General features: G+C 43.3%; 1 protein-coding gene across 3 annotated transcripts in view; it reads right to left on the minus strand.

Annotated features, from left to right (window-relative positions):
* Positions 1-1,508: 1,508 nt before the first annotated feature.
* Positions 1,509-12,989, minus strand: part of LOC109895925 (huntingtin-interacting protein 1-related protein) — a 44,487-nt gene continuing 33,006 nt past the window's right edge. For 2 of the 3 annotated variants that reach the window (XM_020490036.2, XM_020490037.2), the window contains exons 21-32: positions 12,826-12,933; positions 12,545-12,681; positions 12,348-12,458; positions 12,151-12,209; positions 12,023-12,053; positions 11,861-11,923; positions 3,988-4,088; positions 3,754-3,859; positions 3,490-3,613; positions 3,328-3,389; positions 3,001-3,228; positions 1,943-2,830 (exon numbers count right to left, since the gene is read on the minus strand). In XM_020490036.2, the coding sequence (XP_020345625.1) occupies positions 2,822-2,830; positions 3,001-3,228; positions 3,328-3,389; positions 3,490-3,613; positions 3,754-3,859; positions 3,988-4,088; positions 11,861-11,923; positions 12,023-12,053; positions 12,151-12,209; positions 12,348-12,458; positions 12,545-12,681; positions 12,826-12,933 (1,139 nt within the window). In that variant the 3' untranslated portion in view covers positions 1,943-2,821. Of the gene's footprint in view, positions 2,831-3,000; positions 3,229-3,327; positions 3,390-3,489; positions 3,614-3,753; positions 3,860-3,987; positions 4,089-11,860; positions 11,924-12,022; positions 12,054-12,150; positions 12,210-12,347; positions 12,459-12,544; positions 12,682-12,825; positions 12,934-12,989 lie in introns of all 3 variants that reach the window. The other variant, XM_020490035.2, reaches the window with a different exon arrangement.

The raw sequence follows: 12,989 nt of genomic DNA on the forward strand, positions 1-12,989 counted from the left end.
ATGCATTAGGCCCTTATCTATGAATTTTACATGACTGGGAATACAGATATGCATCTGTTGGTGACAGATACCTTTAAAAAAAAGGTAGGGCGTGGATCAGAAAACCAGTCAGTATCTGGTGTAACCACCTTTTGCCTCATGCAGGAAACACATCTCTTTCGCATAGAGTTGATCAGACTTGATTGGGGCCTGTGGAATGTTGTCACACTCTTCAATGGCTGTGCGAAGTTGCTGGATATTAGCAGGAACTGGAACAAGTTGTCATATGTCGATCCAGAGCATCCCAAACATGCTCAACGGGTGACATGTATGGTGAGTATGCAGGCCATGGAAGAACTGATACATTTTCAGCTTCCAGGAATTGTGTACAGATCCTTGCGACACAGGGCCGTGCATTATCATGCTGAAATATGGTGTGGCAGTGGATGAATGGCACAACAATGTGCCTCAGGATCTCATCACAGTATCTCTGTGCATTCAAATGCAATTGTGTTCGTTGTCCATAGCTTATATCTGCCCATACCATAACCCCACCACAACCATGAGGCACTCGGTTCACAACGTTGACATCAATAAACTGCTCGACCTTACGACACCTTGCACGCTACACTGTCTTCCATCTGCCCGGTACAGTTGAAACCGGGATTAATCCTTGAAGAGCACACTTCTCCAGCATGCCAGTGGCCATCGAAGGTGAGCATTTGCCCACTGAAGTCAGTCACGACTTTGAACTGCAGTCAGATCAAGACCCTGGTGAGGACGACAAGAACGCAGATGAGCTTCCCTGAGACGGCAAACGTAGTTTTATCAGCTGTCCGGGTGGCTGGTCTCAGACAATCCTGCAGGTGAAGAAGCTGGATGTGGAGGTCCCGGGCTGGCGTGGTCTGCGGTTGTGTAGCTGGTCAACCATACTGGCAAATTCTCTAAAATGACATTGGAGGCAGCTGATGGTAGAGAAATACAATTATCTGGCAACAGTTCTGGTGAACATTTCTGCAATCAGCATGTCAATTTCAAACTCTCAAAACTAGAGATGTCTGTGGCATTGGGTTGTATAACAAAACTGCAAATTTTAGAGTGGCCTTTTCATGCCATTTAATAAGCTTCTTGATATACCACACTTGTCAGGTGAATAGATTCAATTGGCAAAGGAGAAATGCTCACTAACAGGGACGTAAACAAATGTATGCATACAATGAGAGATAAGCTTTGTGCTTATGGAACATTTCTGGGATCTTTTATTTCAGCTAATGAAACATAGGACCAAGACTTTACGTTGCATTTATATTTTTGTTCAGTATATATTTTTTCCGTTAACCATTTTCAAACATCCTCAAAGGCCGTGTCAGTTTTTTAGACTATATGATGCCCCCCCCCCCCACTTATATATGCCTAGTCCCAGTAAACAATTCCAGGGTCAATAACAGCCATTATCCAAATATTTCATGGTTTTAAAAACCTGCTGACAACTACCATTTTACATTCCAAAATACAGAAGAACAAACAGATGACCATAAACATTTATTGCTCATTTGACATACACTTATTACATGGAGGAACCACAGTAATCTTTACTAAAATATATTAATAGATTTGAATGTATAAATGTGTTTATTACAAATGAAAGCACAGAAGTAATCATAAGAAAAGCTCCCAGAAGCAAAAGAGTTCCACATACTGTACAGCCCCCTGTCCATTTTCAGCTTTGGAAAGAAGCCTTCCTCTAAAAATTCAAGGTGATAATTATTTGTCACGTACAGAGATTCCGTTTGTGTACCAGCATCTTCACCAACATCCTTTGACTGCATAGCCAGTTTTATATAACCAGTGTGAGAGACATTCAGTGGCTAGGGAGCACATAGAAGAGATGCAAAGAATAATATGCAGATTGCTAATCCCCATTGAGTGAATTTCCAATTGTATATAGATTTTTTTTTTTAAATGCATAATTATACTTCCTTATGACCATGTGTATAGCTAAACTAGTGCATGCTTTAATGATGGGAGCGGTTCCTGTACCAGGGGTTAAATTGGTCAAATCTAGGATCAAACACTAACCTAAACCGGGTTGCCTGAAAATTCTCACCCCCTGGTCTTACTGATGATCATTTGGTGATATGAAAAGAGTTGAGCACAGGACCACAGTCCCACTTAGAAATAAATCAAGCTATAGAAGGAATGACAACCTGGAACTAATACAGAGACATTGAACAGGACTTAATGTGTGGAAATATGTTCTTATCCGCATAATCTGTGTGCCAATGACTCCTTCCTTTCTTACACACCAACCAATATAGAAAATTACAGCAACATGAGGCTGTCCCAGATATGGGCTAGTTCAATATGTTGCTGTCATTTTGTGATGTTGCAGTGATCCTGTCCATACTAATAAAATGTGTATTTTTAATATACAGTAGGCTATAAGTAAAAAGTTCAGACAAAATGGCATTGCTGCAATAAAAAAAGTTTTGCATTATTTCCTCATATTTTCCCTTTCAGTTTTTAATACTATTATGTCCACGAAAACAAAGAATCCCACCTTGGTGACATATGATGTTTAATCTATAAAAGAAGAATAGAGCAAGTCTCCTTCAGAGGCAGAAAGCACTGAGGGATCAAATCAGGCTGAAGAAGAGAGGAGCACAAGTTCCAGTTTGGCAAAAGAAAAAAGAGGGACAGAGGTACAGTTGGGGTTGGGAAAGAGGATCGTCTGGTTGGAGGCAGCTTAAAAGGACCCTGTGTTCACTTCATATGATGGCAGTTTGTCTCAGATCAACCCGACCATCCAGCATGGAGATGTCCTTCTTTAGCCTGCATCAATCTACCTGAACTGCAATGATAAGACAGACAACACACATATTTGAAATAGCATAAGAGTATTTTGTATTTGGTGAAGCATAAGAGTTAGTTGAGATTTTTTTAAACGTGCCATTATGTGGCAGTTTCTTTAGCAAGTACTACCCTAAACATGAACACAAATCCAGCCATTTTGGCTCTTACCATATTTTTAGGTGGTAAGTTGGGTTTCTGAGCCAAGGCAGGTTTCCTCATGATGCTAGGCTTAGAGGGTTTGGGTGAGGAGGGCTCAGAGGCAGATGAGGGGGCCAGGCCATTGCCCTCTGAGAGGCCTGCTGCTGGAACACCTGCTATATCATAGTGCTTCTTCCTGAGCTCTCCCAGACGCAGACGCTCATTACCCAGCTGATTCTCTAGCTCCAACACCTTCACCTGAGACAAACATACAGTTGAGAAAGGTTATTTTCACACAGAACACACACATGGCATGCAGACAGGCTCAAAAGGACACACACAGGCCTGGTGACTCACCTGCGACTCCATTTCCTCCATTTTTAACTTGATGAGGGACATTCCAGAGAAGTCCATGGTATCTGCAGAAAAAAGGGAAACTCATCAAACACAGCCATATGACTCATAAGGCCTGAGAGGATTCACATCTGTTTGTTAAGTCACACAACCAACCACACTAACCCTTGTCCTCTAGGTTCTCCTGGCCTGTCTTGGTGGAGGCCACCACATTGGCCGCCATCTCGTTCACACGGCGAGAAGCCTGCTGGAGAGCTGTCAGTTTCGTACTGTTGCGGTCTGCCTTTACCTAAATGCAGAAGGAGAGAGGGAGAATGAAGAAAACAGTGATAGGGACACACTTTGAATATATGAGGAAAATAGAATAAACAGATATTGGCAAGGGGAAAGGGAACACAGAGTTAAAAAGTTTGTGTGTTTGTTTCTCACCTTGGAGGAAGCAACCAGCTGTGCTGTACTAGCAGCGATCTCGTGTGAGCAGACGATGAGCTCTTCATATTTACCAGTGTGCAGCACCACTTTATCAGCAGACTCACTGTGGGAGAAACCAGACAAACATCACACCATCATCCCGTCCTATAACATGAGGGATCTCTAAGTCACACACACACAAATAACCACACTCGGATAAAAAGTTAAGGCGACCCCCTATAATGCACTTACACCATCTGTGTGGCTCCCCATCCCACAGCTTTGGAGGCAGAGATGAGTCCCTCAGTCCAACGGGAGTTCCTGGCGTAGAATTCCTTAATAGTGGCTGCACCCTAGAAAGAGAAGATCAAGTCTAGCAGTGATCAGGACATTACTTAAAAAATATATTAAAAAATAAAGTAGTAATGCGCCAAATACAACAGCTAAAAATGCTTACTTAAAACACTTAATCAACAATGCAGTTAAAAATATAGTTTTTTAATTTTTTTTTTTTAAAGAGTTAAAGAAAATATTTACTAAACAAAAAATAAAGGAACATAAAAACATATACAGGGGGTACCGGTACAGAGTCAATGTGCGGGACTACAGGTTAGTCCAGGTAATATATACAGTACCAGTCAAAAGTTTGGACACACCTACTCATTCAAGAGTTTCTTTATTTTACAATTTTCTAAATTGCAAAATAATAGAGAAGACATCAAAACTATGAAATAACACATGGAATCATATAGTAACCAAAAAAAAGTGTTATTTTATGTTTGAGATTCTTCAAAGTAGCCACCCTTTGTCTTGAAGACAGCTTTGCACACTCAACCAGCTTCATGAGGTTGTCACCTGAAATGCATTTCAATTAACAGGTGTGCCTTGTTAAAAGCTCATTTGTGGAATTTCTTTCCTTCTTATTAATGCGTTTGAGCCAATCAGTTGTGTTGTGACAAGGTAGGGGTTATATAGAAGATAACCCTTATTGGTAAAAGACAAAGTCCATATTATGGCAAGAACAGCTCAAATAAGCAAAGAGAAATGACAGTCCATCATTACTTTAACCCTTGTGTAGTCTTAACATTCTGTACACCCCCTTGTCCTAAGGGTCAAACATGACTTGCCTTCACAAAACCCTTAAAATTAAGCAGCTTAATTGAATTTTAAACCCCAACTCTATTTTGCATGAAGAAACAACCTGTCATTCATCAAACTTTGTGAATATCTAGGTTTTCCCTCTTCACAATGCAGTAAGACTGCATTTAAATCAGTGGACACCACTTGTTTTTATTACCACACACCTGTCATAATTGTTTTCGTAAACGTAAAGAACATAAATCAATCAACTCTAATTAGCACATGTAGGACAGTTTGCAAGTGTCTGTGCATGGACTTTGCAGATTTAATTCTCACATGTGCAGCACATAGTGTTTGTTTTACAGTCCTTTGGGGGGCAGATTTGGAATATCCTCCTCTTGCCTGCCCCAGCTGGATCTGGATGAGATTCAGCCCCCTGAACAGCTTTCACAAGCGCTGCAGAGCCTGCTGTGCGGGGGAGGCGCTCCCTTCTTTGAGTGTGGGGGGGTTACAAGTGCCTTTCCCAACTGTTCCAGGAACACCCTCCTCTTGTTCTGCGTATCAGGCATCCAGGTAGGGTTGATCTTGTTCCATATCAAAGGCATTGTATGAGGACATATCAATGATGTTACAGAAGATGGCCCGTGGGCAGTCATTCTCCTGCAGCTGTAAGTTCCAATCACCTTGTTGTCCACACCTCCTTTGTGGTTGTAGGAGGACCACATTCTTGTTCCTCTTTGAGAGTCAAGAAAATAGAGTGGTGGTGGGGGTGAAGGCAAACTTTGATGAGAGGGCCTCTCCCCCCCATGTTGCAAGCAGTGCAGGGGGAAGCTCAGGCTTGTTCTTTCTAACTGTGCCAACCATGGTGATCTTCTTCAGGAGCTGCCACTAGCTGTTAGCCAGCCTGCCAGCATAGTGGCGTCTGCCACTAGCACAGTCAGTGTAGTCAGCTCAGCTATCCCCATTGAGACCGTGTCTGTGCCTCGACCTAGGTTGGGCAAAACTAAACATGGCGGTGTTCGCCTTAGCAATCTCACTAGGATAAAGACCTCCTCCATTCCTGTCATTATTGAAAGAGATCATTATACCTCACATCTCAATAGGGCTACTTAATGTTAGATCCCTTACTTCAAAGGCAATTATAGTCAATTAACTAATCACTGATCATAATCTTGATGTGATTGGCCTGACTGAAACATGGCTTAAGCCCGATGAATTTACTGTGTTAAATGAGGCCTCACCTCCTGGCTACACTAGTGACCATATCCCCCATGCATCCCGCAAAGGCGGAGGTGTTGCTAACATTTACGATAGCATTTTTTTTTTTTTAAATGACGTTTTCATCTTTTGAGCTTCTAGTCATGAAATCTATGCAGCCTACTCAATCACTTTTTATAGCTACTGTTTACAGGCCTCCTGGGCCATATACAACTTTCCTCACTGAGTTCCCTGAATTCCTATCAGACCTTGTAGTCATAGCATAACTAAACTACTGAAAGAGCTGCTTCCTGTGCTTGGCCCTCCTATGTTGAACATAATAAACGGCTCTCTATCCACCGGATGTGTACCAAACTCACTAAAAGTGGCAGTAATAAAGCCTCTCTTGAAAAAGCCAAACCTTGACCCAGAAAGTTTTTTTATATTATCGGCCTATATCGAATCTTCCATTCCTCTCAAAGATTTTAGAAAAGGCTGTTGCGCAGCAACTCACTGCCTTCCTGAAGACAAACAATGTATACGAAATGCTTCAGTCTGGTTTTAGACCCCATCATAGCACTGAGACTGCACTTGTGAAGGTGGTAAATGACCTTTTAAATGGCATCAGACCGAGGCTCTGCATCTGTCCTCGAGCTCCTAGACCTTAGTGCTGCTTTTGATACCATCGATCACCACATTCTTTTGGAGAGATTGGAAACCCAAATTGGTCTACACGGACAAGTTCTGGCCTGGTTTAGATCTTATCTGTCGGAAAGATATCAGTTTGTCTCTGTGAATGGTTTGTCCTCTGACAAATCAACTGTACATTTCGGTGTTCCTCAAGGTTCCGTTTTAGGACCACTATTGTTTTCACTATATATTTTACCTCTTGGGGATGTCATTCGAAAACATGTTAACTTTCACTGCAATGCGGATGATACACAGCTGTACATTTCAATGAAACATGGTGAAGCCCCAAAATTGTCCTCGCTAGAAGCATGTGTTTCAGACATAAGGAAGTGGATGGCTGCAAACTTTCTACTTTTAAACTCGGACAAAACAGAGATGCTTGTTCTAGGTCCCAAGAAACAAAGAGATCTTCTGTTGAATCTGACAATTAATCTTAATGGTTGTACAGTCGTCTCAAATAAAACTGTGAAGGACCTCGGCATTACTCTGGACCCTGATCTCTCTTTTGAAGAACATATCAAGACCATTTCAAGGACAGCTTTTTTCTATCTACGTAACATTGCAAAAATCAGAAACTTTCTGTCCAAAAATGATGCAGAAAAATTAATCCACGCTTTTGTCACTTCTAGGTTAGACTACTGCAATGCTCTACTTCCCGGCTACCCAGATAAGGCACTAAATAAACTTCAGTTAGTGGTAAATACGTCTGCTAGAATCCTGACTAGAACCAAAACAATTATCATATTATCATCATATTACTCCAGTGCTAGCCTCCCTACACTGGCTTCCTGTCAAGGCAAGGGCTGATTTCATGGTTTTACTGCTAACCTACAAAGCATTACATGGGCTTGCTCCTACCTATCTCTCTGATTTGGTCCTGCCGTACATACCTACACGTACGCTACGGTCACAAGACGCAGGCCTCCTAATTGTCCCTAGAATTTCAAAGCAAACAGCTGGAGGCAGGGTTTTCTCCTATGGAGCTCCATTTTTATGGAATGGTCTGCCTACCCATGTGAGAGACGCAAACTCGGTCTCAACCTTTAAGTCTTTACTGAAGACTCATCTCTTCAGTGGGTCATATCGGTCAGTAAGGTAAATTGTTAATATTCATCTATGCATGTGATGTCATCTAGTAACATCCCTATGAAATTGATGTGTACAAGTCCATACCATACTCCTTTCCTACCTCTATCCTTCCTTCATTCCCACTCGCTCTCATTTGTTTTGAAGTGTGCATTGTGAGGTTACAGTGGATGGTTGTTTCCATTTTGACAGGCAGTGTAGTCTGGCCCAGGAGTGGGAAGGTGAACGGAAAGGCTCTGGAGCAACGAACCGCCCTTGCCGTCTCTGCCTGGCCGGTTCCCCTCTTTCCACTGGGATTCTCTGCCTCTAACCCTATTACAGGGGCTGAGTCACTGGCTTACTAGGGCTCTTTTATACCGTCCCTAGGAGGGGTGCGTCAATTAAATGGGTTGAGTCACTGATGTGATCTTCCTGTCTGGGTTGGCGCCCCCCCTTGTGTTGTGCCGTGGCGGAGATCTTTGTGGGCTATACTCGGCCTTGTTTCAGGATGGTAAGTTGGTGGTTGAAGATATCCCTCTGGTGGTGTGGGGGCTGTGCTTTGGCAAAGTGGGTGGGGTTATATCCTTCCTGTTTGGCCCTGTCTGGGGGTGTCCTTGGATGGGGCCAGTGTCTCCTGACCTCTCCTGTCTCAGCCTCCAGTATTTATGCTGCAGTAGTTTATGTGTCGGGGGGGCTAGGGTCAGTGTGTTATATCTGGAGTACTTCTCCTGTCCTATCCGGTGTCCTGTGTGAATTTAAGTATGCTCTCTCTAATTCTCTCTCTCTCGGAGGAGGACCTGAGCCCTAGGACCATGCCTCAGGACTACCTGACATGATGACTCCTTGCTGTCCCCAGTCCACCTGGCCGTGCTGCTGCTCCAGTTTCAACTGTTCTGCCTGTGATTATTATTATTATTTGACCATGCTGGTCATTTATGAACATTTGAACATCTTGGCCATGTTCTGTTATAATCTCCACCCGGCACAGCCAGAAGAGGACTGGCCACCCCACATAGCCTGGTTCCTCTCTAGGTTTCTTCCTAGGTTTTGGCCTTTCCAGGGAGTTGTTCCTTGCCACCGTGCTTCTACACCTGCATTGCTTGCTGTTTGGAGTTTTAGGCTGGGTTTCTGTACAGCACTTTGAGATATCAGCTGATGTACGAAGGGCTATATAAATACATTTGATTTGAGCTGCTGGCTGATTTCAAATCAGTAGAACACATCTCAATTTCTCAGTGTGTGTGTGTGTGTCTTTGTGGTGTGTCAATTATTGTATAACTGCTGGGTCAAAAAATGAACCTAAGACAATCTTTGTACCCTGGTGGTGTACAGTTTTCATGGAAATATGAACAAAGGCGATGTTCCACATTTTCTGATGTTGGAAATATGAACAAAGGCGATGTTCCACATATTCTAAAGTCAGTTAAATTTAAAGTAAAAATAATATAATTTAGGGGGTTCTCTGCTGTTAAACATAGTGGCAGCTCAATTTTTACCCTTAAGACAACACAAGGGTTAAGACGTGAAGGTCAGAACTTTGAAACTTTATTCAAGTGCAGCTGCAAAAACCATAAAGCGCTATGATGAAACGGGCTCTCATGAGGACTGTCACAGGAAAGGAAGACGCAGAGTTACCTCTGCTGTAAAAGATCATTAGAGTTACCAGCCTTAGAAATCTGCAATTAACTGCACCTCAGATTGCATCCAAATAAATGCTTAACAGTTCAAGTAATAGTCATCTCAACATCAACTGTTCAGAGGAGACTGCATGAATCAGGCCTTCATGGTCGAATTGCTGCAAAGAAACCATTACTAAAAGGACACCAATACGAAGATGAGACTTGCTTGGCCTAAGAAACACGAGCATTGGACATTAGACCAGTAGAAATCTGTCCTTTGGTCTGATGAGTCCAAATTTGAGATTTTTGGTTCTAACTGCCGTGTCTTTGTGAGAAACAGAGTAGGTGGAAGGATGATCTCCACGTGTAGTTCCCAGCGTGAAGCATGGAAGTGGTGATGTCATGGTGTGGGGGTGCTTTGCTGATGACACGGTCAGTGATTTATTTAGAATTCAAGGCACACTTAACCAACATGGCTACCACAGCATTCTGCAGCGATACACCATCCCATCTGGTTTGCACTTAGTGGGACTATCATTTGTTTTTCAACAGGACAATGAACCAATACACCTCCAGGCTGTGTAAGGGCTGTTTGACCAAGAAGGAGAGTGATGGAGTGATGCATCAGATGACCTGGCCTCCACAATCACCCAACCTCAACCCAATTGAGATGGTTTGGGATGAGTTGGACCACAGAGTGAACAAAAAGCAGCCAACAAGTGCTCAGCATATGTGGTAACTCCACACCCCTCTCCCCACAGGTGCAATTACTACCTCTGAGGGTTTAGAGCTTGGGGTAGTCATAACCATCCTACCCATGCTAGATTACAGAGACGTAATTTATAGATCGTAGGTAAGGGTGCTCTTGAGCGGCAAGATGTCTACTATTCGGCCAGCAGATTTACCACCAATGCTCCTTATAGGACACATCACTGCACTCTATACTCCTCTGTAAACCCGTTGCAAGACCCACTGGTTTATGCTCATTTATGAAACCGTCTTAGGCCTCACTCCCCCCTATCTGAGATATCTACTGCAGCCTTCATTCTGCACATTCAAACACCCGTTCTGCCAGTCACATTCTGTTAAAGGTCCCCAAAGCACACACATCCTTGAGTCGCTCATCTTTTCAGTTTGCTGCAGCTAGAACGAGCTGCAACAAACCCTCCAACTGGACATCTCTTCATTCAAAGACACAATCATGAATACTCTTGTAAAGCAGTTGTGGCTGCTTTGTGTGATGCATTGTTCTCTCTACCTTCTTGCCCTTTGTGCTGTTGTCACTGCCCAATAATGTTCGTACCATGTTTTGTGCTGCTACCATGTTGTTATGTTGTGTTGCTGCCATGCTATGTTGTCGTCTGTGTGTTTTGTCCTATATTTTCCATTTAATTTATTTTTACTTTAATTCCCCGCAGGAGGCCTTTCACCTTTTGGTAGGCCATCATTGTAAATAATAATTTGTTCTTAACTGACTTGCCTAGTTAAATAAAAAAGGCAAAGGTTGGATACGTTGAAGAATTTAACATACATTTGGATTTGTTTTAACACTTTTTGGGTTACTACATGATTCCATGTGTTATATCATAGTTTTGATGTCTTCACTATTATTCTACAATGTATTCTACAATTATCCTACGATGTAAAAATAAAAGAAACCCTTGAATGAGTAGGTGTCCAAACTTGACTGGTACTGAACATCTAGGTAGAGTAAAGTGACTATGCATAAACAGCGAGAATTTCCTAGTTAAATAAAAGGTTAAACAAATTAATAAAAAGAGTAGCAGCAGAGTAAAAAAAAGGGGGGGGGTTCATTGCAAATAGTCCCGGTAGCCATTTCATTTACTGTTCAGCAGTCTTATTATGGCTTGGGTGTAGAAGCGGTTAAGGAGCCTTTTGGACCTAGACTTGGCACACCGGTACCACTTGCCGTGCGGCAGCAGAGAGAATAGTCTATGAGAATAGGTCGGCTTGAGTCAGACAATTTTGAGGCAGGAAGCTTGGCCCCAGTGATGTACTGGGCCGTACGCACTACCCTCTGTAAGCCCTTGCGGTCGGATGCCGAGCAGTTGCCATACCAGGCTATGATGCAACCAGGATGCTCTCGATGGTGCAGTTGTAGAACCTTTTGAGGATCCGAGGACCCATGCCAAATCTTTTCAGTCTCCTGAGGGGGAAAAGGTGTTGTCGTGCCCTCTTCACGACTGTCTTGGTGTGTTTGGACCATGATAGTTTATTGGTGATGTGGACACCAAGGAATTGAAGCTTTCGACCTGCTCCACTACAGCCCCATCAATGTGAATGGGGGCGTACTCGGCCCTCCTTTTCCTGTCGTCCACGATCATCTTTTTTGTCTTGATCATGTTGCGGGAGAGGTTGTTGTCCTGGCACCACTCTGACCTCTTCGCCGTTGATCAGGCCTACCACCATTTTCACAAAGTTTTCAACGTTAAATTCTAAATGTCAAGACTCACCCTCCCTCCCTCAACAATCTCCTTCTGTAGGTCGGTTGATGTCAGGACCAGTAGATGGATGGCCTGAAGGAGAGCGGAAAGGAGGGAACGCAGCATTAGGATTTCGATCAGACCTTTTGAGCAAGTCAATCAAAACAGTAAGTAGAATAGCAGCCATCTTACCTTCATCAGGTCTGTGCAGCTGTAGAGGATTCTATGAAACAAGGAGTAATATCATGATGAGTTAAAGGGGAAAAATGCATGAAGTATTTCAACTAAAATACAGAGTGTAAGTCAAACATACTACTGACCTTTCATTGACCTCAAGTTTGACACCAGAGGTGTCCTTTCGTGCCTGATTCATCATTTCCTTTCGATATAGAAAAACAGCAATTGAGAAATGTGGATAAAACCTGGGTATGAATACAGATATATTGTGTAGATCGTGTTGAGCTTGTGATGTCATTCCCCTCTACAGTGGGATGTTCTACATGGTTGTGATCCTCACATCGATTCTGCGCACTGCCTCCTCAATGGCTGCTGATGTTGCTGCCATCTCCTTGTCCACCAGATCTCCCAGCTCATCCTGTCGCACATCCACGCCTTTAGGTCGCAGCTCCTAAACATTGGAAGAGGAGATGAGATTAAGAAAAACAGTAAAAGGACAGGGATAAAAATTTAGAAGACTGCCCAGTAGTCCATTACCTCCCCCAGCCTCAGGATCTTTTGGACCACAATGCGAATGGAGGCCGGATCTGCCCTCTGGAGAGAGGCCTTGGACTTGAGGTCCTTCAGGAACTGCAGACTTTGAGTGGCACAGCCCCTGCAATTCTCAGTCAGACCTGCAGGGTGCAAAAGTGCAAGATACACACTGACACTGTAATCACATACCAAATGGATTCAATATCATATTTCAGTCAAATTCCAATAAGATACAAGATCCATTTCTAACAGGAATCCGTTCTATTTGAAGAGAACGTCCTTACGGTCTGCGTGGTCGGTGGGAGCCATGTGCGCTGTGGCACTGCCGTTGATGATGGTGTCAGCAGCCAGGTGGGAGAACTGGGTCAGGGCCCTCAGCAGCCCACCAACATCTGGTAAACAGAGGAAAGGATGCATCACTGCCAGTAACACAGCCAAGCTCTGTCAC

The sequence above is a fragment of the Oncorhynchus kisutch genome, linkage group LG8, assembly GCF_002021735.2.
Source record: "Oncorhynchus kisutch isolate 150728-3 linkage group LG8, Okis_V2, whole genome shotgun sequence".
In the NCBI taxonomy this organism is placed as follows: Eukaryota; Metazoa; Chordata; class Actinopteri; order Salmoniformes; family Salmonidae; genus Oncorhynchus; species Oncorhynchus kisutch.